Consider the following 27631-nt stretch of genomic DNA (forward strand, 5'->3'; position numbering starts at 1 on the left):
AATAGGTTGACTTATTGACCTTGCGTGACTTATAAGCCTCAAAGCATGGGTGAATAGACATGGGTAGATACAGTAGGCCTGGCAGTTTTGTATAAGTAATCCAATCTATGGCACATGCACATATCAAATCTGACTCAGCATATTTGAGCAATTTTGCAATATTTGATTCGTATGTAATCTGTGGTTTACAAGGTATTTGTCATAGTCGCACGTAAAAAATAAGGGCAACTCAGAAAGCTCAATATACATGTCGCTTATTCACCTACTTAACACGGTGGTTGTCTATTCTAGTGCAAATAATACCTTGGAAATTAGATTAGGGCATTGACAATGCAATGAATACTAATAAACAGTGTTTAGGTTCAATCATGACCAAAAAAACCCTAACCCTCTGCACAGCAAGAACATAAATGCATAAACCTAATGATTTACAGTGCAATGAAAGACTTATGTGTGCCATAATTGGTACTAATGGTTATGTTCACATTTTATTTGCAGGTCATCCTTTTGACAGCTAACTCTTGCCAAAATGTGGAAAAGGACGAAGAACGCAGGTCCCACGGCCAACAGACTAAGTACAATATTGCAAATTCCTCCTTCCTCTTCAAAATTTCTCTTTTTGTACAAAATCCTGTTCCACTGTACTGATTTAAGCAATAATAAAGGGTTCCATTATCCATCTATTGCAAACATAAAGTTGGTGCCACAGCAGAAACAAGTGAATGTTTTGAACAAAAGAAAAAGAAAGAATAATAAGACACAATAGACATAATTTGGTGATGGTTATCTGTAATGAAAGCCTGCATTAGCCTTGCACTAGCACTAGTATGTGAAAATTAAACTAATTACTGTCTCATATACAGTAAACTGCATGCAAGTTAATTAATCACCAAAAGTGGTGGAAAATGAGCTGCCACTAATCCTGCCAAAACATAACGTAGTGCTGGAGTCAACAAACAATTTAGAGGGTAGAAAAGCATTCCATGTGGAATACACTGACAGATTGGTACATCAAGATAGTGGCTTTAAAATACTTCAAAACATTAACTGTTTTGTTGTATCAGCAAAATGAGTAATGCTTAGGCTTCAGCACCATTAGCATCGTCAATGTCAGGCTTCTGGGGTGTTTTTTCAAAAGAAATCCACAATCATTGTGAAATGTAAACAATTTCATTCCTGACCGCCACCTGTCCTTTCTGCTGCCAGTGTATGGAGTGGGAGAGAGCGGACTGAGCTGGGTAACATCCTCTTGTGTAAAAGCTCAACAGTCCATCTGCTCTGCAGCCCTCTCTTGGCATGGACGCACAACATGCAGTACTGCTTCTACTTTGCAGTCAAGCTCACACAGCAGCAGCAACAACACTATACCAAAAAGCGTAGTGCTGCCACAGTGCACTGAACCAGTGGTATCTGTGACACCTGCTGTTGGTGCAGACTTCCCAAAATTATCCAAAAAAACATGCATGCTATGTCTTTGAAATACCCCTGAAATTCTTATTTACAGCACAATTCATGAGACTGATTGTTTTGTTGGTTGGGACCAATGTTTAATGTTTTAAAATATGTGATTTTGTCATGTATGCTTAGGGGATATGAGTCAAACGATACAGGATAGTTAGGAAGTTGGGCAATAGTGAGATGGTCAAAACACTTGATATTCTCTAAATGGTTGTACAACCGCTGCTGCTTTATTTCATTTGGAGCCTACAAAGTGCCAAACATTTCAGTATTCAAATAAAAATCTAAAACCACAATTAAAAAAATAAAATTGCAATTAAAGACTTGTGCAATAGGTTTGAGAATTTTCAGCTGCTCTGTAATATCCAGAGCAATCGTCTTAACATTTCTATTTTCTAAAAGATAAATTCTAAATAAAATTCAATGCAATAGAATTATATGAAATGTAGGCAATAGTGTTCTAGTCAGAACAGCAGATACCATTTGTGCACACAGACCTTCACCTCAGTCCAAGATGTTCTGGGTTTAGCCTCAGATCTTGTCAACTCCTGAATATGCCTGATTGACAATACAATTCAGAAAAATTGTAGACATACTAACTTCCTTGAAACGGAAAAGGATTTCATTTTTCTTTTTATTGTTGATGCCCAATGAGGCACTATCTTATAATTGTTCATGTTAATATGAAAACTCAACCTAAAGTAAACTACAGTGCTACAACAAAATACCCTTTTAACCCTAATTCTCATTCAAATATGGAAGACTTAATATGAAAAAAAGGTATTAAAAGGTATTCTTATTTTACTGTTAAAAATGTTAGCAGCAGCTACAGAGCCAGATATTTCTTTCAGGAGTTGGTAGAGACCGAACACCTTGTTTAAAGACTGTGAATTGGACTTATATTCTTTAGACTAGAACAATGCGCCCTTTGTGCCTCGCAACCTTTATCATTGACCTACCCCTGACCCCTTAGATTTATTTCTCCCACGACACGTATCTGAAAAAGCACACACAAACGCATACACATCTTGCATTATAGCACAATAATAATATTGTAGCTATATTTGTAAAATCCCACCCCCCCATGATTGTGCGAACAAACTAGGTGAAGCATAGAAATATAACTTACTAGAGGAGCTAGAGAAAAGAACAAAAACAAAAAAGAAATACTCTCCATAAAAACTTTAGCTTTGATCAAGCTCATTGTCTTGATCAAAGACAAAGGTCTGAGAAAAGTTTTGTTTGTGTCCACAGTCAGGGAAGGCTGCTGAAAGCCTCAGGTGGTACATTTAGCCGCTCGTCTTGAAGGGCTTCAGGCCATGTCCTTTGAACTCCACTATTTTGCCAGACAAATTCTTAGAAGCTGCAGACACCAATCCATTATATTGCTTGATGTTGTCCAAGAACTGCCTTGATCGCTGAGAGTTTCTGTCAAAAAGAAACCTTAGCTAAGGAGGAGGGTCTTTGACTGTCTTGAGCTGGATCCTTCCGTAGTTGCAAAAGGCACTGAAGGATTTGGGATCATCATGAGCTTTTGACGTCTCAGGGAGGAACAAGACAGCACTGCAGGGAATGCAGACTAAATCCATCTATGGTGTATGAAATTTAACTGCATTGGTGACTTCATGTGGAGTTGCCCAGGCTCTTTTGAAGTTTTTATCATTGTCTCCCGTCCTGTCTGACATTTTACACTGCCAACTCGCAGTACAGCCTTGACTGAATCAGCAAGATTAAATGATATGATAACTAACACCATATGCCAAGTCTGGCCCCCTAAACCTTTCTTGGGGCAAGTTTGGAGGGGGTTTGAGGGATATGGATTGGAGGAATGGTGACACACCAACTGCTTTCAAATTATAGTTGTAGGATGGACACAATCGTGACTCCAATTCAACCATAATGGTGCTCCACAACAGCTGGATGTGTAAATAAATGTGTAAAGAAACTGTTTACTAAAAATTCGCCACACATCAATGTTGTGTTAAAGCCTGTATCTCTTGGCCTGTAAAAACATTCACTCCAATCACATGATGTACACTATCCAAATTTACTTAGAAAATTCATGAGAACTATGCCAGAGTTTGCCTCGCTGACAGGCACTTCAACAGCATGTGAACTAAAGGTCCTCTCTCTCGGGCTTCAGTGATAAAGTGCGGATGAGAAGAAAACATCCCTGGATTAAGGTTGCCTGCCTGCTGCCCTTTACTGTGACCCTCTCAGTGCCTCAGTTTATTCAGGCCTCTATGAGCTTTCCTTTTGCACATTATGCCTCACTGGATCTTCACTGCCAACCTCTCTGCCCACTGTTTATTTTCAGTTTCTCTCTCCTAATTTCTCTGGCTCTCTGTCTCTTTCTCTCACTCCCTATATATCTCTATCTCTGTATCCTATCTATGCTACTTACCAAACAAATTGTACCTAAAAGTAATGGAAAATAAATGTTTCATCTGGCTTGGGTTATCATCAGCATTTATGCAAAAACAGGGGTTTGTCTGCAAGACATGACTTGCAATTTCACAAAGGCAACTAATAAACAGTTTCTGTTAGGACACATATTGTTTATGTACACATTGTTTATGTACACTGCCCGTAATGTTCCACAGCCATAGCATAGAATTGACTGATGTCCTTCTCACTGATTTAGTGTAATTTCTTTTCACCCAGGTTTCTCCCTCGTTCATCAATACATTCAACGTTTTAATGAAGTGTCTGGCAACAAGTCAGGTGAAATAAAAGAGCAATTTTTTTCTGGTAGACAAACATAGAGCGTGTTTTGAGGTCTCCGTGCACTACTGTACAGTACTGCAATGAGGAGCTGCATCCATTATTATGAATAATGGAATAAACATTGAATAATGCATTAGGTATTATTGAATACTGTGTCTGTTTGTGACCTGTTCTGTCTTTGTGTTGATAACCTGAAATATCCATTTGACCTCAGTTACACGTTTGACAGGACAGCAGTTCTTCTATTTCAGTCCCTGTCATAATAAACATTAATCCCTGGATTAACGTTGTTCTTCATCGACTCCTGTGTGATCCTCTATCTTTGCACATCCAAAGCCTGATAAGAAAATGCTCTGGAGCAAAACAGGTAGGCAGAGGATCACAGTGTGGACATCATGCACTGCTGTCTGAAATGCTTGAGTGTGTGTAGTGTAATCATTTAACTTTGTGGGTGATGTATTGAATGTGTGTAGTAAAGCTGAAAAGTCGATCAATCTATCAATCGATCTCCAAAATCTGCTACTAATTTGATTATCAATTAACTGTTGCATATTATTCTCTAAATGAAGTTGCAAACATTGCATACGACAACCTTCAACTACTGGACTGTTGCTGAAACAAAATCTATATGCGAGATGCTGCGTAATATCAGAACGTATATAAACTTACATGTAATGATGACAGCACACTGTGACAATTCCCCTTTACAACATGTACTGTAGATGAGGAATACAGAGCAACTTCCATCTCAACTTGGAAATCCGAAGCAAACATATATATATATATATACACACACTTTAAATGTACAAGAATAACCTTTATCATGAGGCATGTTTCACAGCTTGGAAACAATAGCAGACAACTATAGTTGGCAGCAACACCAAATCTGCAGCTGTCACTGGTTTAAGTGAACTCAAACAGGAATATATTGATCTTGTGTGTATGTAGTTACTATTCCAGAGAATAGAATGTGTCAGAGATTTGGGAGCAGCACTTCCCATTTGTTCACTCATCAGAGAGCTGATGTTTCTGTCAACACAGAAACACACAAACACAGAAACACACACACACATACAGCATCACAGGGAATACATTTTACATTCCTGACACCTGCTGGCAGCAAACGAGAAGTCTGTTTAGTGCAACAGAAAGACATCCTCCCTACTTGGTCTCAATATCTATTTCAAATCCTACTACACTATACTGAATGTTGTTTTGTTTCGATTTGTATTTCATTTTGGGTAGTAGCATACTTTCCTATGCTCATAATTAACTAATTATATTATTATTTTTCGCTGGCTTTGTAGCCGTCACCCGGAGACGATCCAAGACTCATGGAGTAATGATCACGCAGTATATCGTAAACATGCCAGAGGGAAAAAGCACCCCAGATTTCCAGTGTAAGCCAATCCCAGTAACTCTTAAAGAAGGTGGGTTTTACTATAGCACTGCTCTGAAAGTGACATTTAAGTATCATACAGTAGATGTGAAAATAAAGATGCAATATTTTCATGCATCCCTCAGGGAAATTAGCAGTTTTCAAGGCCACAGTGACAGGGGATCCAAAACCAGAGGTGTCATGGAGAAGAGCTAAAGGGACTATGTCAGACAAGGACAAATTTCAAAGTAAATATGATGAATCAACTGGAGAGCATATATTAGAGGTGAGTGACTGATTTCACCAAGAGTAAAAATCCTTTTAACAGTGACGAAATTATTTCACAGACAGTAAAAACAAAATTTGAGCCCTCACTGCACACAGCTGTTGCTCATGTTTTTACTGCACAGTTAAACAAGGGTACTGTAATGAAGTAAGTGTAAATCTGTTGTGTGAATTCAATCTGCACATCTCATGTCGCGTGTTATTTGTGTTATAGATTCACAAAGTGTCTGCTGTGGAATCGGATACATATAAATGCTTTGCTGTGAATGAATTTGGCAAAGCTGTCTGCACCACAACATTAAATGTGATTGAGGGTAAGAGATGATCACAGAGGTGATCAAGTACTAAATATAATAACATGAACATCAATATTTGTTTTGATTGTGCATGTCAATGAGCTGTAAAGTCTTTTAGCTGGTATTGTAAGTTTCTTCAACATGTCTTCTCATTTAATGGTGAGTTCTTTGGTAATTACTCTACTTATTAATTACTCTTAACAATGTGTAGTTCCTACATGGCTTTCTCTGACTCCAGATCTACAGCATAGTTGTTGATGACACTGACAAAACTGAACTGATTTTGCCGCTTTCAGCTTCCTCAAATCCATCAGACTTCAGAAAATTGTTGCGGAAAAGGTAAGAAACCAGACATTATGATAGCAATATATTAAAATACCTCCCCAAATATTACTGCATATGTGTGAGGTTTGTCACCGATTCAATATTTGCCTCATACATTTAGTAAAGTAGAGGAAAACCAGACAAAACAAGCAGATGGGGAAACTGATGAAAGATTCTGGGACGCGATGGTCAAAGCTGACAGGAGAGACTACGAGCGCATCTGTGCCGAGTTCGGTGTTAAAGACATAAATTTGGTTCTCACAAAACTGGAAGAGAAGAAGAAGGAGAGAGTGCAAAAGACGTGTCAGGTATGAAAACTGTCAGATCTCAGAGGAGATGCGTCATCTCCAAATAAATCATCAGCATAGCTTTAAAACAAGCTATGATGGATTTGTCATTTTACTGACGGCATCTGGCACAGATTAAAGCCGTGTTTGTTCTGAGTACTTAAACTATTGTGTGTATAGTAACTTCAATAATAATTATCTTGGGTAAATATTTAAAATGCTATTCCTCTGCCAATTTGAACTGATAACTGAATTTGAATGATGATCATCCATTTTCACTGCCCATGTCATCTAATTAACTCTTCCTCCTTCACTCGCAACATCTCTGTATCTCAATCAGCTGTTTCCATCCCCTGTCAGTATCAGACAACAGCTCATATTTAAAAAGATGGCTGTGCTTCATTTGATTTAGGAATTGAGCTTAGTGATGCCAAGTGAGATAGATTAAGATTTCTTTAGCTGCTGAGTTCTTTTTAAAAGTATAAGACTGACTGTGTCCTTTATCCCCATTTGCTACACATTTACTCACCGCCATCTTATTGGAGTGTCTGAATCCTGAGCATGAAATTTACGCATGAATTAATGCCCTCAGAAGTTTCAACGTGCCAAATTTTATAAATGCCCTTCACCTGGCAGCGATGATACAAACTAAGGACAACACATAACACAAATCTCAATTTGCTGATCATTTAAGAGGAAACTGATTATCTATTGGACAGTGAGTTAAGAGTTAGTGCTTGAGTGGTTTTGGACACAGCCATGGTATTTGTCACAGACATATTTAATTACAGATTCAAAGTAGTAACTGGAAAATGCCTTGTTTTGAATTAGAGTACACGTATTGAACGTATTCACCCTCTATCTCCTCTGTGCCCTTGTTAGGATGGCGTGATTCCCTATGATGGAGGTGAAACAGAGAGACACATCTCCAAGAGCGGTGGGACGACAAAGGATTTTAGTGCTAAGGGCCCAGGGCTGAAACAGGTGGATGAAGAGGAAAACTTCCTCCCTACAGACTTTAAACGTACGTTCAAGAAAGAAACGGTGGTTGAGAATGACAGGTTTTAAATAAACAAATAAATAAATAAATAGAAATCTTCCCTTAAGGTCCATTTCATAGTAGCTGGATTACAGTTCTCTCTTTTCATTTATGTTAAACATATACTGTAGTTAAACAAAAGGAGGAAGGTAGTGTACAGTAAGTCCTTTCCTCATTTAATCACTCAATGCCTTAGCTAAAAGACCATGGATGGCCATTTCAGTTTGCTGAGTAGACAGCTGCTTTGCTGACTTTTGTTTTATTCTTACAGTTTCCAATGTGGACTTTGTTATCAAAATTCAAGAGGTTAAAGCTCAAGAAAGAGAAGATGCCCTCTTTGAGTGTGTCCTGACTCACCCGCTGCCCAGGATCACATGGATGGGTAAGGGCAGCACCCTGGAGGATGGAGAGAAGTACAGCATCACTGTGTCAGACCACAAACTGATCCATAGGCTACTGATAAAGGACTGCAAGCAGCTGGATAAAAGCATCTATTCAGCTGTGGCTGGCATTACATCCTGCAGCGCCTGGCTGGTTGTGGAAGGTAACATCTTACAGTATGATGCACCAACAATCAATTAATCTGCATGAGGTACACTGTTCCTAACTGCTGCCATAATGATGAGCGATGATTTTCACAAATAAATGTGAGCTTTAAATGTGTTATGTATGTTTTATTTCATATATCATCTAAGCTGAAAGTGAACGTGCATCTGCTGGAAAGGACAAAGGTCGTAAAAATACCTTGGCTCGAGGAGCACGAATCGACCTTGAGAAAGTGGCCATGGAGCAACAAATAAAAATCCGGGAGGAGATGGAGAAGATTTTGGCCTCTGTAAAGGCTAAACAAGATGGAAGACAGCTGAAAGGAGAACAGACATTACCCACTTGTGGAAAAGATGGTAAAACAAATGCAGTCACTGGACAGGTTAAAAACAGCGGAGCAGTAAAGGACAGGCCTAATGCCGAAAAAGCCAGCAGCCCGTCTGAGCTAGCAGCGAGCAAAGGCAAAGCCAAGATCAAAATCTCTAATGGAGATGGCACAGTAAGAGAATTAAATGTTTCAGATTGTGGAACAGAAGATGACATTGATTACCCCAGCAACAAGAAACACTCCAGATCTGGTCAAGAAGATTTTGACAAGGTAACAGGTAAAGTCGATCTATGCCTGTCAATGCACTTTCACCATCAGCACTGCAGTGAGTAGTAAGTGGTGCTTGAAATGTGTTTATGATCTAAACATGAAGACTTGCTGATACTTCCCTTCTGTTATTTCAAAAGAGGATTGAGTATTGACTTTTATCATGACTGGATGGGAGCTATAAGATGGACTTTACCCTGTAGTGGTTGTGTGACTTACTGATAAGAGCCCTTTTACATTACCGTCGAATGTCATAGGGCCACTTACTACGCAAAATACATATTGATAAAAAAGATCACAAAAGACAAGTTGTGTCTGGATTGCACTGTTCTAGCTGTACTGACTTTGCATTATGCTTTCTAATGTTAGCAACTGAGCGAGAGCAACGTGTTAACAGTCTGGTTTTTTAATATTAATTACAAATCTTGACAAATGATCAGCTGTTTACCACCTAATTCAGCATCTGATCCTGTTGGGCTTACTTTTCTGTGCACCAAAGATTAGGAAAACATCCATTTGTTGTTCCTCCTGTCATGGTTAGTTGTGATGCCTTTACCAGTTGTAAACAATAACTTTTGAGCGGCACCTATAAACAGGACTATATTATTGTCTGAAGTGGCGTCGATCAGGAGGTTCAGCACAACAAGCCTGATCGACATCACTCTGAGGGGTTAAATTTCAACCATTATACTTATTGTTGACATACCACAGGTACAAATGAAGGAGGATATTCTGATGAGAATGAGGATGAGGACCTCACTGGATCTGCCAATAATTCAAAGTACAGAAAACATGACCAGGAGTCAGAACATACAGGAATTGGTAAGATAACATGGAAAATGTACGGCTATTAATATCCATATGAATGCAAATGGTGCATTTCTTTGCGACTAAAACAAATATTAAATATATTTTTGCTCAGTCGACATCCATACTTATTTTCTTAGCATTAATTATTCTTTTGTGTGTTGGATCTGTGCAGACTCCAGCGGCAAAATGTTGGTTGATATAGAGTTAAATCACACAGAAGTGACTGACTCTGATGGAAATAAAGATTTGCCTGGGTTCGTCGGACGCCAAAGGCAGAAAAAGAAGGTCCATTGGAAGCAACATGCATCCGGTAAGACACACAAAACATACTCACTGCATGGAGGAAATGTTCCACAGTTATCCCTCAGGGGCGCTTTCCATTTTTTCGATTTAAGGGCATTAACAGATCCAAACAAGTCATTCAAGGTGTACAAAGCTGAGTGAGCTTATGGAACATTGCAAACAGTGCTATTCTCTCTTTAATTGGTGTAATCTAGTTTTAAATGTTAGTGCAATTCTCCCCGCTGCTGCAGAACTCATGCTTGATGATATGAAAACAGCTGTCAAAGCTGTAAGCTGGTATATACCAGTTTTTTCCACGGTCTGTTGAGAACTCAGTGAGATGTTTCTGATCCTTGTTGCACTGCCTCTAGTTTATTCTTGGTGATGGGAAGAATTTGTGGGATATTTATTTTAATCAAACTATACTGCAATGCAGTTTACGGAACTTGTTGAAAAACACTGTGTAATACTGAGTGTTTTCTACCTCAAGTCTGTGGCTCTGACACAAATAACCTAGCAAGTGACAATGAAGCAAGTGACAGTGCTGAGAATGAAGACTCTACTGACCTGGTTAAGAATTCAAGTTGTTCAAAGCAAAGCCAAAGGCCACAGAGGGCAGTCAACGGTAAGGAAACGCAAATGGTGCATCACTGCATGGAGGTGTAGTATGGGTTAATGGAACAAAAATAATGTTGGATCTTTTCCTCACTGAAGCAGTTCATACTGTTCCGCAGCTTGTTTTTATGGGTGGAAGGTGAACTATAGTCATGCGTAGAGTGTAATGTAGTTTTAAGTGTTGTTGTGGAGGAAATATGCTTTGTTTTAATAGTGAACTTTTGAAGTGGAATGATGATATTAAAAACAGCTAGCAAAGCTGTAAATGATGCTGGTAGAGACAGATTTTGTCTTCGGTCTGGTGAGAAAACAGTGAGATATCTCTAGTCTTTGCTACTGTGCTTCTTATCTTTTTTTGGATGATGGAAGAAATTAATTTTATTAAATTAATCTGTAATGGTTAAGTAAACTTACTGAAAAACGCAGTCCTTAAAGCTGAGTGTTTTCTACCTGAAGTCTGTGGCTCTGACACAGTTCCACATAAACAAGCCAGTGACAATGACGCCGGTGACAATGACACAAGTGACGGTGATGGGGATGAAGACTCTGCTGGCCTGGTCAAGCAATCAAGTTGTTCAAAGCAAAGCCAAAAGCCACAGAAGGTAGTCAACGGTAAGGGAACACAAATGGTGCATCACTGCATGGAGGTGTAGTATGGGTTAATGGCGAGAAAATAATGCTGGATGAAGCAGTTTAAACTCGTCCGCAGATTGTTTTTATGGGTGGAAGGTGAACTATATTCATGAGTAGAGTGTAATGTAGTTTTAAGTGTTGGTGAAATTCACCCCAATGGTGGAGGAAATATGCTTTGTTTTAATAGTGAACTTTTGAAGTAGAATGATGATATTAAAAACAGCTGTCAAAGCCATAAATGATGCTGATAAAGACAGATTTTGCCTTTGATCTGGTGAGAAAACATATCTCTTTTTGGATGATGAAAATTAATGTTATGAAATTAAACTGCAATAAGTAAACTTTAAAGCTGAGTGTTTTCTACCTGAAGTCTGTGGCTTTGCCACAGTTCCAAATAAACAAGCCAGTGACAATGACGCCAGTGACAATGACGCCAGTGACGGTGATGGAGATGAAGACTCTACTGACCTGGTCAAGCAATCAAGTTGTTCAAACCAAAGCCAAAAGCCACAGAAGGTAGTCAACGGTAAGGGAACACAAGTGGTGCATCACTGCTTGGAGGTGTAGTATGGGCATAGGCTGTATAAAAGAAGTGGACGGAGCCACTATGACGTCACCCATTGGTTTGTGGACCGCTGTTTTAAAGCCTCAAGTTCAGCTTTGCCGGAGTCGCCATCTCTTTTTTTTGGAACCAGAAGTGATGTTCTTTCCACAAAAACTGCCTCTGGTTGGTTGGTCACAACGTAGTATCGTCGTAAAGCATTCCCTGCTTTATCGTCCATTTTCCTCTAAATAGGACCACAATTTACTAAATGAACATCATGTGGTATTGAAGAAGACTTGAAACTAGCAACTGAGACCATAAACTCAGTGGGAAAATGTTTACTGAGGTAACAAATCAAGTCAGAAGGTCATTTTTTCATAGACTTTTATACTGCCAGAAGTCTTTTTGTAACCAGCATAGTCGCCCCCTGCTGACCATTTGAAAGAATGCAGGTTTAAGGCACTTCTTCAGTGGCCTCACTTTACAGACCAGGAAGCTACGTCCACATCTTTATACAGTCTATGAGTACAGGTTAATGGCAGGAAAATAACTTTTTGGATTTTTCCCTCCCTGAAGCAATTCATTGCTTTGATAGCTTGTCAGCAGCACAAGGCGAGGTAGTCATTGATAAACTTGTGAATTCATGTGTAGAGTGTAATGTAGTTTTAAATGTTGGTAAAATTCACTCCAATGGTGGAAGAAATGTGCTTTGTTTTAATAATGAATTTTTGAAGTAGAATGATGATATTAAAAACAGCTGGCAAAGCCATGAATGATGCTGATAAAGACAGATTTTGTCTTCGGTCTGGTGAGAAAACAGGAATATTTCTAGTCTTTCTTGCTCTGCCTCTAGTCTATTTTTGGAAGATGGAAAGAACAAATTTTATCAAATTAATCTGCAATGCAATAGTGTACTGAGCTTATTGAGAAAAAAATTGTGTAACGTGTTTTCTACCTGAAGTCTATGGCCCTGACACAGTTCCACATAAACTAGCAAGTGACAATGACGCACGTCACAGTGATGAGAATGAAGAATCTTCTGACCTGGTCAAGCATTCAAGTTGTTCAAGGCAAAGCAGAAAGCCACAGAAAACTGTCAATGGTAAGGGAATGCAAGTGGTGCATCACTGCATGGAGGTGTAGTATGGAGGTTAATGGCAAGAAAATAATTTTGGATGCATCTTGTGTTTCCTGAAGCAGGTCATATTGTTCCACAGCTTGTTTGAGTGGAAAGAAAATGTGCTTTGTTTTAATAATGAACACGTGAAGAAGCATGATGATATGAAAACTGTTGGCAAAGCAGTAAATGATGCTAGTAAATGCAGAGTTTTTGTCGTTGGTCTGGTGAGAACACAGTGAGATGTCTGTAGTCATGGTTGCTCTGCTTCTGGTCTATGTTTGGGATGATGCCCAACAAGGTGTCAATTATCAAGAATTCATGGACGACTTGGAGGCAGAGAACCACAACAGAAGGTTAGGGTTAGGGAGGCAACATGAAGAGAAAAAAAAGTTCTGCCTCCACATCACCCATTAATTCCCGATTATGGGCACCTTGAAAGGCATTATCAAGCTTATACCATGGTCACTAGCCAAAGAAAAAAAAATTAAGCCCATTTATTAATATTTCTGTGCTAAAGGTTTATCATAGGCCATAACTCTGTTTCTCTGGTATCGCCTGAGGGTTTTACTAGTAGATGGAGCAATCATTACCATCCCATAGATTTCTTATGCAAGTCAGTATGTCTTTCACTTCTCCAGCAAATATGACAAATCTTAGATAAGACTTTATAAAGGTAGATATTTCACTCAGCTCACAGAACCCTTTTCGCTCAGCTAATAGCCAAAGAAATAACATTATGCCAGCAAGATTCAAAGTAAACAATGCTGCATACAGTTGACAGTAAATAATGTAAATATAATTTACTGTAAATGTAAATATAATTTCACAATATGTTTAATAACAGGACTAGCTAGCTAACCAACCATGTCACTGTCCCCATTCATTTGAAAACAGTGAATACATGGGCGTCACAGCTAATCATTTAAACATGATTACGTTAGACCACCCTACTTTTACTATGTTCTTATAGTGTCAACAATCAGTGCATTGTCTACACGCTCATTATCAAATACATCAGCTTACTAATTGAGTGAATGCCCAAATCAGATAAATTCTGTACCAGGTTTTCACCGCTAGTATTTCTGGGTAGCAGAGTTGTGTTTAAACAAAGTGAGTGTAGTTCTGGGACACAGGCTTCAGGTCCTGGTGCTTCGTCAAAGTAGAAGTGGTGGAAGGTGAATGAAATTTACTGGAGAATGAATGAGATTGTGATTGACTGGCGACCAGTCCAGGCTGTACCCTGCCTCCAGCCCAGTGTCAGTTGGGATTGGCTCCAGCCCTCCCGCGACCCTGAAGGATAAGCAGTGTAGACAATGGATGGATGAATGGGCGGACACCCAGACCCCCTGTCAGGTTGTCCCAGCCAAATTTTTTAATGCATCCTTACACGAGAACTACTTAGGTGTCCTATATTACTTTTTAATGGACACCCTGCAGCCAATCAGAATAGACTATTCACCCAGACCATGGTATAATTTTATCAAATGCAGCTGCGATGCCGTAGTGTCCTGAGCTTACTGAAAACACACTGTGCAAACTTGAGTGTTTACTTCCCGAAGTCTGTGGCCCTGACACAGATCCACATAAACTAGCAAGTGACAATGACGCACGTCACAGTGATGAGAATGAAGATTCTACTGACCTGGTCAAGCATTCAAGTTGTTCAAGGCAAAGCCAAAAGCCACAGAAAGCAGCAAACGGTAAGGGAATGCAAGTGGTGCATCACTGCATGGAGGTGTAGTATGGAGGTTAATGGCAAGAAAATAATTTTGGATGCATCTTTTCTTTCCTGAAGCAGGTCATATTGTTCCACAGCTTGTTTGAGTGGAAAGAAAATGTGCTTTGTTTTAATAATGAACACGTGAAGAAGCATGATGATATGAAAACTGTTGGCAAAGCAGTAAATGATGCTAGTAAATGCAGAGTTTTTGTCGTTGGTCTGGTGAGAACACAGTGAGATGTCTGTAGCCATGGTTGCTCTGCTTCTGGTCTATGTTTGGGATGATGCCCAACAAGGTGTCAATTATCAAGAATTCATGGACGACTTGGAGGCAGAGAACCACAACAGAAGGTTAGGGTTAGGGAGGCAACATGAAGAAAAAAAGTTCTCTGCCTCCACATCACCCATTAATTCCCGATTATGGGCACCTTGAAAGGCATTATCAAGCTTATACCATGGTCACTAGCCAAAGAAAAAAAAATTAAGCCCATTTATTAATATTTCTGTGCTAAAGGTTTATCATAGGCCATAACTCTGTTTCTCTGGTATCGCCTGAGGGTTTTACTAGTACATGGAGAAATCATTACCATCCCATAGATTTCTTATGCAACAGTCAGTATGTCTTTCACTTCTCCAGCAAATATGACAAATCTTAGATAAGACTTTATAAAGGTAGATATTTCACTCAGCTCACAGAACCCTTTTCGCTCAGCTAATAGCCAAAGAAATAACATTATGCCAGCAAGATTCAAAGTAAACAATGCTGCATACAGTTGACAGTAAATAATGTAAATATAATTTACTGTAAATGTAAATATAATTTCACAATATGTTTAATAACAGGACTAGCTAGCTAACCAACCATGTCACTGTCCCCATTCATTTGAAAACAGTGAATACATGGGTGTCACAGCTAATCATTTAAACATGATTACGTTAGACCACCCTACTTTTACTATGTTCTTATAGTGTCAACAATCAGTGCATTGTCTGTCCGCTCATTATCAAATACATCAGCTTACTAATTGAGTGAATGCCCAAATTAGATAAATTCTGTACCAGGTTTTCACCGCTAGTATTTCTGGGTAGCAGAGTTGTGTGTAAACAGAGTCAGTGTAGTTCTGGGACACAGGCTTCAGGTCCTGGTGCTTCGTCAAAGTAGAAGTGGTGGAAGGTGAATGAAATTTATTGGAGAATGAATGAGATTGTGATTGACTGGCGACCAGTCCAGGCTGTACCCTGCCTCCAGCCCAGTGTCAGTTGGGATTGGCTCCAGCCCTCCCGCGACCCTGAAGGATAAGCAGTGTAGACAATGGATGGATGAATGGGCGGACACCCAGACCCCCTGTCAGATTGTCCCAGCCAAATTTTTTAATGCATCCTTACACGAGAACTACTTAGGTGTCCTATATCACCACTTAATGGACACCCTGCAGCCAATCAGAATAGAGTATTCACCCAGACCATGGTATAATTTTATCAAATGCAGCTGCGATGCCGTAGTGTCCTGAGCTTACTGAAAACATGCTGTGCAAACTTGAGTGTTTACTTCCCGAAGTCTGTGGCCCCGACACAGATCCACATAAACTAGCAAGTGACAATGACGCACGTCACAGTGATGAGAATGAAGATTCTACTGACCTGGTCAAGCATTCAAGTTGTTCAAGGCAAAGCCAAAAGCCACAGAAAGCAGCAAACGGTAAGGGAATGCAAGTGGTGCATCACTGCATGGAGGTGTAGTATGGGTTAATGGCAAGAAAATAATTTTGGATCCATTTTTCTTTCCTGAAGCAGGTCATATTGTTCCACAGCTTGTTTGAGTGGAAAGAAAATGTGCTTTGTTTTAATAATGAACACGTGAAGAAGCATGATGATATGAAAACTGTTGGCAAAGCAGTAAATGATGCTAGTAAATGCAGAGTTTTTGTCGTTGGTCTGGTGAGAACACAGTGAGATGTCTGTAGTCATGGTTGCTCTGCTTCTGGTCTATGTTTGGGATGATGCCCAACAAGGTGTCAATTATCAAGAATTCATGGACGACTTGGAGGCAGAGAACCACAACAGAAGGTTAGAGTTAGGGAGGCAACATGAAGAAAAAAAAAAAAGTTCTCTGCCTCCACGTCATCCATTAATTCCCGATTATGGGCACCTTGAAAGGCATTATCAAGCTTATACCATGGTCACTAGCCAAAGAAAAAAAAATTAACCCCATTAATTAATATTTCTGTGCTAAAGGTTTATCATAGGCCATAACTCTGTTTCTCTGGTATCGCCTGAGGGTTTTACTAGTACATGGAGCAATCATTACCATCCCATAGATTTCTTATGCAACAGTCAGCATGTCTTTCACTTCTCCAGCAACTATGACAAATCTTAGATAAGACTTTATAAAGGTAGATATTTCACTCAGCTCACAGAACCCTTTTCGCTCAGCTAATAGCCAAAGAAATAACATTATGCGAGCAAGATTCAAAGTAAACAATGCTGCATACAGTTGACAGTAAATAATTTAAATATAATTCACTGTAAATGTAAATATAATTTCACAATATGTTTAACAACAGGACTAGCTAGCTAACCAACCATGTCACTGTCCCCATTCATTTGAAAACAGTGAATACATGGGTGTCACAGCTAATCATTTTAAAATGATTACGTTAGACCACCCCACTTTTACTATGTTCTTATAGTGTCACCAATCAGTGCATTGTCTGTCCGCTCATTATCAAATACATCAGCTTACTAATTGAGTGAATGCCCAAATCAGATAAATTCCGCACCAGGTTTTCACCGCTACCAGCACCCTGGTGCAACAGGTGGGTCAACATGCGGATTGGACCCAGACGTGTTATTATATCATCATGATCAATATCATCTGATTTTCAATACCTAAATGTTCAGAATTTGTTACAAAGACTCTGTACTGACTAACAGCAGCCTCACTGTTTTATTTATAGCCAAAGCATACGAGTATATAAAGTAAGTACATATAAAGTTTGTATCAGGTCCTGTTTAACAAAGCTGTTGATTTACAAGGTAGCTTGATTAATTTGCTCACACTCCTCAAACTTATGCCACTTCTGAATTGAAGACTTGTTTTTCATGAAAGGTGGCAGATGGTTGTTATATTGTTGACTTTTGTCATGAAATGTTTCCGTCAGTATTTTTATGTAGAGTACTTCTGGGTAGCAGAGTTGTGTGGAAACAAAGTGAGTGTAGTTCTGGGACGCAGGCTTCAGGCCCTGGTGCTTCGTCAAAGTAGAAATGATGGAGGGTGAATTTATTGGAGAATGAATGAGATTGTGATTGACTGGCGACCAGTCCAGGCTGTACCCTGCCTCCAGCCCAGTGTCAGTTGGGATTGGCTCCAGCCCCCCCGCGACCGCAGCCAAGTTTTTTAATGCATCCTATCACTGGAACTACTTAGTAGGTGTCCTATATCACCACTTAATGGACACCCTGCAGCCAATCAGAATAGAGTATTCACCCAGACCATGGTATAATTTTATCCAATGCAGCTGCAATGCCGTAGTGTTCTGAGCTTACTGAAAATACGCTGTGCAAACTTGAGTGTTTACTTCCTGAAGTCTGTGGCCCCGACACAGTTCCACATAAACTAGCAAGTGACAATGACGAAAGTGACAATGATGAGAATGAAGACTCTACTGGCCTGGTCAAGCATTCAAGTTGTTCAAGGCAAAGCCAAAAGCCACAGAAATCAGCAAACGGTAAGGGAACACAAGTGGTGCATCACTGCAGAGAAGTGAAGTGCGGGTTAATGGCAAGAAAATAACTTTGTTGGATCTTTCACTCCTTGAAGCGGTTTATATTGTTCCACAGCTTGTTTTTTAGGAGTGGAAGGTGAGATGGTCTCTGATAAACTTGTATTCTTGTTGTGTATTGCAGAAACTATTGTTCTGGCTTTACCACCATGGTTCTGTCAAAGTGTTTGCTGACTGAATAATTGTAGTTTAAATAGCCCCACATTAAAATTGTTAAAATGATTTGCGCAACTTCTGAGACTGTTATAATGATGTAATTTTTGGTTGAATATTTTTATCTTTAAAAAGGTGAAAGTACAGATCCTGAAGACCACAACGAGTGTGACGAGACTGAGGATGCAACTGGTTCTGCCTCTCATTCAAGGCGAAAAAGACAAGGGCCACTGATAGAAGATACAATGATTGGTGAGTAACCTACAAGGTGTCATGACTGAGTGACAGGAAGGAGCTGCATCACATAGTTACCATGGTTACCATGAATACCAGCCGCAGTGTTGCACCAACTCATATTACTGAGTATTGTATACCTGTTGGCTTTATGTACAACATCACAATATAATTTTTTTTACATTATTAACAGTATAGTACCCATAACTTTATCTGCATAGAGTCTGTCTGTATTCAAATGGCTTATATGCAATTTTTGCATTTCATGTTTGTTAGATCCAGGAGTTCAGTTCATCTGGGGTTTGTCTGATGTCAACGCTGTCATCAATGAGACTGCTGAGGTAAGCTGTAAACTCAGCAGTGAAGACTGTGAGGGAGCCTGGTTCACGGCCGGCAAAAAGGTCAGTCATAAAGATCAAACTCGCCATTTTCTTGTGTATTGTGTCGCTTTAAAGCAAGACAGCACACTGGGACTGGGGCAATCTTAGGGGGTCACCAGGGAGAGCCAGTCGTTGCTTATTGAAATTTAAGCAACCCTTGCCATACCAAGCTTTCAATTAAAAAAAAAGAGAATAATGCACACCCTTCAATCGGAAGCCACATATGTGAGTGATTATATGTTTCAAACAGCGCACTACTGTGAGTGAAACCATCAGAAAACTAGCTAACTATCTTTGCTATAATGGGAAAAAAAATTCTAAAAAGAAAAAGACCAGACAACCAGGCCTGAGAGGATAACTCCACTGCAAAAAAAAAAATCCACAACCACAGAACTCCTGGTCAACTAAAACTCATAGGTACAAGCAAGCATATATAAAGTAAGGCTTTACAACAGCAAGTAAGAATGGCTGTGATAATCCTCAAAATGGGGCACTGGCTATGGCAGGCAAAAAAGGTGGAGTGACAGCTTTCATACAACAGAGAGCCCCAAATGCAACGCACTGCTGGTTCCATTGTGTGACTCTGGTTGCAAAACAGATGTTGAACTACAGGAACTTATACTGGTAATTAATTTAATCAAAAGATTTTGTTTGCTATTTGTTACTTGGCTACCAGATTTGAGAGGTTACTGCTCCACTCCAACATATGCTGGCTTTCACGAGGTGCAGTTCTCATTCATGTGTTTGAGCTGAGAAGGGAGAAAGCTGAATTACTCTCATCTGAAAATCTTCAGCTGGCTGGAAAAACTTTCATATGATGAATCTAAATGTACAGAATCAGAGCATTCAGGGGCATAACCCGTACATATGACATGTTCAGGATTAAGTGTGGGCTTTTTCAAATAAGACGGCTCTGTGGTCGAGCAAATTCCTGGAGGGAATAACAGAGATGTACCCACACCTTTATCACGAGCTGCTGTCAGCTGCTTTTATTCAGGTAACATTTCACCACTCATTCAATCCCACCTGGAGCACCCGCAGGGATATATCAGAGACCGTTTTCCTGACCTTAACCACCAAAACTGGATCAGAGATCCCTCTGCACATGGAGAAGGTGCCAGGCTGCACATCATGTTGCAAGAGAGCGTCAAGTGCATGGGAATTGAAAATGAGATTTGATGCTTTGTCACTCCCACAGAAGTGTTATCCTTCCCTGGCTGAGAGGGCTCTAAAATCCCCCTTTTCATTTGCACAGACCTCTGTGAGTCTGGCTTTTCAATGATAAAAAGGTACTGAAAACAAAGCACAGAGCGCATTTGCAAGTGGACAATGGCAATCGTCTGGCACTGACAAACCCAAAATCTAGAATTGATAAAACTGGGTAAACTGTGTGCCACTGAGCCCACCCTTCCCACTAGTCTCTCTCTCTCCCCCCCTCCCCCCCTCTCCCTCTCCAAGGAAAAAAGATTGTTATTGCCTTTGAGTTATGGTTCAGCTCATGTTCACACTGAGTTTTTTTTGCCCACAAACAAAGATGTGCAAGCATTAATTCAAAAGGATGGCAGATTAAGCTTTTTAGATGACTAATTAACTCATTGTTGTTGTCTTTCTGCCTTATTTCTCTCAGATATACCCAGATGACAATTTCACTATCACTAAAGATGGTGCAATCCACAAATTAATCATTATCAAGTGCAAGGAAGAACACTCTGGAAAATACCGCTTTGAGGCAGATGGTCGTAAAACAGAGGCAATGATCAACGTCAAAGGTTTGGGATTTTGACAACAATACAGTTTTTTTTATATGATGCAGTATAACTAGGAAGGGGAAAGGGGAAAATGTGTATTTACAGCCACAGGTCAGAATCAGATCACAGCTAAATATCATATATACATTGACAGTAATAGAACTGCTCCCTTTTTTAGATCCCCCGAGGTTTGACCCAGAAGACATCAGAGCTTTCGCTGAGCCTCTGACAGTTAAAGTGGGGCACAACGCCATCTTTAAAATGCATTTTGTTGGCCATGACCCCATAAAGATTCAGTGGTACAAAGAGGGAGAAGAGCTCCGAGATGACAACAATACAAGAATAGAGAAATCTGCGCATCACAGCCGCTTGCTCCTGAGTAGGTGCCAGAGAAGAGACACAGGAGAGATCAAGATCAAGCTCAAGAACGAACATGGCTTCACTGAGAAAATTTCACAGCTAATTGTGCTCGGTGAGTGAATGAAGGACAATGCAGAAATTCAATACAGCATACTCTCTTATCACCCACTGACTTTTTTTTTGTTTCTTTTTCTTATGCTCTACATTCAACACAATAAAAATGTCAGACCAATTCACAGGAAATTTGACATCAAACTCCTTTCAGAAAAAAATCAATCCGTATAGAAGTCAAACAATATTATTTGTGCAGCAAGCTGAGCAGTAATAAGTGCTATTGTAAGATCGCTATTGAAAGGCAAACAGCAGCGTCCTTAAATGCGTCATAGCTCATCCACATGATGGTTAAAATAAGACAAGTCTTTTTCCTATCAGCTGAAATGGGTGCCACATTTCTCAAAAAAAAAAAAAAAAAAAACTGATTTTCATTGAAAAAAAGTTCTACTTGAGAATCCAAGTTTGTGATAATGTGACAGGTGAAAATGTGTTGTGGAAATGCATTTCAGAGCAAAACATGTTTAAAACTCTGCCATCGCTGCCCCCATCACAACTGTCAGACACTGTTAGAATTTCAGTATTCGCTCTTTCACCTGTAGGACGTTTTCTCAAACTTTATATAACACTTTTTTGATGTTTCAGACAAACCCACTTCACCCCTGGGCCCTGCAGAGGTAATAGAGAGCTCAGCTATGTGTATTGAATTTAAGTGGAGGCCTCCAAAGGATGATGGTGGCTCACCAGTGATTAACTACATAATGGAGCGACAGCAAGTGGGACGTAACACATGGAAGAAAATAGGGGAAATCCCTGGTGTGCCAAGCTACCGCGATACAGATGTGGAGCATGGGCGGAAATATTGTTATCGGATCTGGGCAGTGACTGCGGAGGGTACAAGTGAAGTGCTGGAGACTGATGAAATGCAAGCGGGCACACTAGGTGAGCCAAACTCATACTGATTTTTTTTTTTTATATCCGTCAGATCAGTTGTAGGGGAGAAGCTGTAACTCCATACAAAAGGTAATCTGGCAAGTTAAAAACTGGGACAATGATGCTGTGAGGGGACAGAGCAAACCACGAAGCCATCAAGATGCAGTATATACTGTTTCTTATAATACAACATGATAATAAAGGTAACAAGTCACTCAGCAAAGCAACAAGCATTCACATTTTCATGCAGCAAATACAGCAACCTTTTGGCTAAATGAGGTGAGACAATACCTGTCCTTCATCCTGGTTAGATAACCAAGTGCAGTCACACTTGAAAAGTGACATCTTACTTTCTTTCACAGAGCAAAAAAAAATTGGATCAATGAATCTCAAAGCAGCCAACTAATAAAAAAAGCCAACACAAAAGGCGCAAGGTCCTGAGAAGCATGGGCCCTGTATAGCTCAGACACAGCCCAAAGAAAAACAGCACGATGGAAAATTAAATAATTCCACCTACTGATTGAGGTCTGCTTGAAAAGAAGACACCACCTGGCTTCCTTTTTCCTTTACGGAGTCAATGTGATGTAGAAATTCTCCATTAAGGCCGTCAGTGTCACCGGGCTGCACAGAGGTCCTCTCTGAGCTCACAATCCAGTTATTCTCTACAGGCTGCAGCTGTAGGAAAACAGTAAGACTGAGTCTGGACAGGAAAAAACTCCACTGTTGGCTGGATCATCTGCACATCCAGGCTTTCATCCTCTTCAGAAGCTTCTTTCCATCATTATTTCTATTAAACTGCTGGATTAGCTAGCTAGATATGTAACTAGTGAACTAAAAGGACCAATTATCAGCACTGCAAAGAATTAAGTTAACATCAGTTGATGGGTGATTGTCCTGGATAACATTGTAGCATTGATTTATTACCCAACAGTGAGTATATTTTAGTCATTGTTGTGCTAAGTTGTCCAAATGTAACTACATTTCTTAGCAGGTGTAGTAGTGAATATATGGACTAATATTACGCAACACATTAGACATGCTAATATCTTCAGTTTAAGCTAGCAAACCCTACACAAGAGCTTGATGTTTATCTTTTAGTTATTATTCAGACCCTCTATTTAAATCTCACAGTGAATAAGTGTTAATTAACAAAGAGATAAAACATGTTAGACCCAGCCAGTTTGTCCCTTTCGCTTATGAACCGTTTCTATATTTCACACTTTAGCATTACAATTAATTATTTAAGCTACGGAGCTAACGTTAGCTAAACATTTGTGTCACCAAACTTTTTAGAAAGTGCCCAGGTGGCTGGACAACACTTACAGCAGCTTTGAGGGCATTTCCGGGTCCCTAAAAGTGGCTCCCATCGACCTGTGAAAATATTTTTGACTCAGTGACTCCAGGTGGCTCAAACAGGACCAGCTAACACCAGTTAGCATATCAGACGGGCGTGGTTCCATTTAGTGCTCAAACTGCAGGTGTAGCTTAAGCCGATTAAGGGCGCGTGCAGCAAGTGATCGATACATCAGAACAAATACGGAGCAGCGGAGACTTGTCAGCAGTTATCCTGAATCACATGGAAAATGTCACTGCAGAAACTTTCCATGCTGTGAAAGTCTGGCCTCAACGTAAACCACTTAAATTGCATAATCCTTATAGACACAGTAATACAAGGCCTTTTTCAACAGCAGACATTTGACTTGTCATAATAGGAAAAGTACAGGTGTTAATAATAACACTAACTATGCCTTCATTCCATTTAGAGGCCCAGTGAGTCAGATGGACCCTTAGTGGAGTTCAGTTATCCTTCATTTTGTTATTTACACCTGGGCTTTTCTGACTGTGACGTGTCAAAATGTCTGCTGATTCAATGTCATTACTGTACTGCCTCCTGTTATCCATTGTTATTTGACTGCACTGATGGTCTCATGCACCCTGTACAGCAATGAGACATGAGAAAACACAACTAGTAACAGTCTGTCTGTGCATCTGCCCATGACTGAAGTAGGTGTAAAATGATTGCTTTTATTATTGGTTGATTTGTTAAATTCGAGACAAATTGCTTGTTTTCTTTCAGCCCCAAACTCCAGAATATCCTCAATTTATAATGATGTAAGAGAAAAGCTACAAATTCTTACACTAAAAAAGTAGGTTGTTTCTGTAAACACAATGTTACTGTCCCAAGCGGTCACGTTACTTTCACTCGCTAGGTTGGGTGTCAAACGAACAACATGGCATTCGTGAGTTAAACAGTGACACCCACACAGGGTCATACCAGCCCAGTGTGAGCACTTATTTTATTTTTTTTAACTCAGCCATTTTTTGAGTTTACATTTGAGAAACAAGACATGTAATTTTTGCTCGATCCATGACTTAATTAATTCAGCAATTATCACAATTTTTGTTATTTTCTGTCAATTGACTAATCAATTTTCAGTACAGGACTCATGCAAATAATAATAACAAGAATAAGAATGATAAAGTTTACATTTTTAGTGCACTTTTCTAAAAGTAAAAGATTTACCTTTAGAGTGTAAATCAACACAGCATAGATTTATGATGTCGAGACAGTTTGCTTCATTTGGAACATGATCAGAATATCATTGAATTTCTATCAATTTCTAAGCAGTTTGGTCTAGACTTGCTCTTCTATAAAAAGCGTTTTGAGATAACGTTTTTTTTTAAATGAATTTTCACTGTATAATTGTATTTTTGTTTCTGCATGTTTCAGCTTTTCCTGGTCCTCCATCACCTCCAGTGGTGGTCAGTGCCTATGATGACTGCATCAACATTTCCTGGGTTCCACCTGCTAACCGAGGAGGTTCCCGTATCCTGGGCTATATTTTGGAGAAACGCAAGAAGGGGAGTAATCTCTGGAGTGTTGTCAATGCCATGGATGAACTTATAAAAGGTCTGTTTTTATATCCGACAGTCTGATAACACTGAAGACCGTGACACTGACTTTTTTTCCTTGTCGCTTTTATTTCCAGAGAATAAATATGCAGTGAAAGATGTTGTTGCAGGTTTGGAGTATGAATTCAGAGTTACTGCCATAAACCTCTCAGGAGTTGGTGAATTCAGCACCCCCTCAGAGTTTGTTTTTGCACGAGATCCCAAGAGTAAGTGTGTGTTCTATTTATACATACATACATACATACATACATACATACATATATATATATATATTAATGATGCATCTTCTAAATTGTATACCGATTAGATCTAAATATTTAATGTTTGGTATTGCATGACCTTGTGTGAATGTGTGTATCCCAGAGCCTCCTGGTAAAGTCACAAGCCTGAAGGTGACAGAAACTTCTTACAACCACATGGTCCTGACTTGGACCAAACCTGAGGAGAGACATGAGATACAGGATGAAGCGAAGGGATATTTTGTCGAGATTCGTCAGGCAGAGTGCCTTGAATGGACACTCTGTAATACCACTCCGAACCTCACGACTTCCTTTAGTGTGAAAGGCCTTAAGCCCATGGACATGTACTGGGTGAGAGTGATTGCAACTAACGATGGAGGGGAGAGTGCTCCAGAGGAACTGGCCAACTATGTGCTTGCAATGCCGTCGCCCGGTACGTCAATGACACAGTATAATTTAAAATGAATTCTCAATGCTTCTCTACATGATGGGAATGGTGTAATTTGTTTTCAGGGTCACTGATCATTTATTTCTCATTCTTTAAAATGAGTAACTCTGAGGATAGAATTGCATAGAATCCATATCTATGTATTTGAGTTTATTCCACTGTATGAGAATCTCCTAAAGTTCAGTATTGTCTAAAGCACTTTTCATTGTTTATTATTCTAGTGAGGCCAAAGTTTACAAACCACAAGATGAAGAGTTTCATGGTGGTGAGGGCAGGGAACTCTGTCAGGATCACAGTGAACTTTGAGGTGAGATTTATTTATTATTGGTATCACACTGACGCAATCTGTAGTTTCGCCGAGCTAAACATGAGGGAAACCCAAAGGATAGCATATTCAGGCCTGAAATACTAAAGATATGATGAATGCTCTCTTTTGCAGGCCTCCCCACGGCCAAATATCATGTGGCTAAAGGACAATGTGCCAGTTACAAAGCGAGTTACGATAAGCAACTCTGATGGCTCCTCCCAGCTGCTGATTCCCTCCTCTGAGCGCTCTGATTCTGGCATCTACTCCATTTTGGTGAAAAATCTCGCAGGACAGGAGACATTCTGTACAGAAGTCAGGGTCACAGGTAAGACTAAAACTTAGATGCATATTTTGCTACGTCAATGTGGAAGTTAATGAATCAGCCAGTAAAGCTGATTGTGGTTACAGATGATCCGAAGCCTCCTGGACCGGTAGAGCTGGAGGAAAACGTGCCTGGCACTGTGACGGTGATCTGGGAGCCTTCTCCTGATGAGAAGCGCGATGACCGCCTCCACTATGCAGTGTCCAAACTGGACTCTACCAAACGCACATGGACCATAGTGGCTGACAGACTCTTCAATAACAAGTTCACAGTCTGCAATATCATGCACGGCAGGATATACCATTTCCGGGTCTATGCTAAAAACGACATGGGCATATCTGCACACTCAGAGTCACCAACATGGGGGATGGAGAAGAAGAAAGGTGTGTTTGTGCATTTCAAACAATCTCCAACGCCAAAAGGTTACTTCTACATGAAAAAAATATAATCTTATTGTATCTCCTGTCTTGTAGAAAAGTTTGTGGTGAGCTTACCGACCAGAAAGGACTGTGACTTGCGATGCGCTCCAACCTTCATTGTGCCTTTGAAGCTTCACACTGCCCCCAAAGGCTACGAGTGCTATATGAGCTGTGCAGTGAAAGGAAATCCCAAACCTCGAATCACTTGGTATCGAAATCACATCAGCCTTAACACTAACACCAACTATTACATCTCTGACACCTGTGGAGTTTGCTCCATGTTAATCCTCCACGTGGGCCCCAAGGACATGGGAGAGTACACCATCGGTGCAGAGAACGCCCTCGGACGGGCTGAATGCTCCACCGTCCTCAGTGTCAGAGGTGAGAGAGAGAAACACACCTGCTCGGGGATTCAAGGGATAGTTGGAATTGGTTGGAAAAAACATACATTAACGCCGTTTCATCTCTCTTCCACACAGAGTGAAGAAACGCAGGGCACCATAAGATGAGCAGTATTCATTTTAAGGGCTAGATACCTAATACATGATGTGTGGATTGAAGTGGTTGTGCTGCTTGGATGAAATGCACCATTTGCAATCAGAAAAAGATGGGAAACTTATTGGACTGCTACTGAAATTGAAATAAATTTCTCAAATAAAACATTGAGTTCCTGATCTCAATAT

At 39.9% G+C, this 27631-nt stretch overlaps 1 protein-coding gene across 1 annotated transcript; it reads left to right on the top strand.

Moving 5' to 3' along the window:
- Positions 1 to 529: 529 nt before the first annotated feature.
- Positions 530 to 27529, top strand: LOC139209311 (immunoglobulin-like and fibronectin type III domain-containing protein 1). The gene is made up of 27 exons (XM_070838961.1): positions 530 to 575; positions 4123 to 4182; positions 5493 to 5615; positions 5710 to 5849; positions 6063 to 6162; positions 6441 to 6483; positions 6590 to 6776; positions 7638 to 7779; positions 8066 to 8338; positions 8490 to 8945; positions 9647 to 9757; positions 9918 to 10055; positions 10518 to 10652; positions 18265 to 18387; positions 18730 to 18846; positions 19105 to 19229; positions 20836 to 20977; positions 21135 to 21428; positions 22013 to 22309; positions 25032 to 25211; positions 25291 to 25419; positions 25577 to 25885; positions 26122 to 26207; positions 26340 to 26532; positions 26616 to 26912; positions 27003 to 27329; positions 27428 to 27529. Exons 1-27 carry the CDS (start codon positions 530 to 532, stop codon positions 27430 to 27432), a joined length of 4578 nt encoding a protein of 1525 aa, XP_070695062.1. The 3' UTR covers positions 27433 to 27529.
- Positions 27530 to 27631: the final 102 nt, after the last annotated feature.

This window comes from Pempheris klunzingeri, chromosome 11 (assembly GCF_042242105.1).
Source record: "Pempheris klunzingeri isolate RE-2024b chromosome 11, fPemKlu1.hap1, whole genome shotgun sequence".
Classification (NCBI taxonomy): Eukaryota; Metazoa; Chordata; class Actinopteri; order Acropomatiformes; family Pempheridae; genus Pempheris; species Pempheris klunzingeri.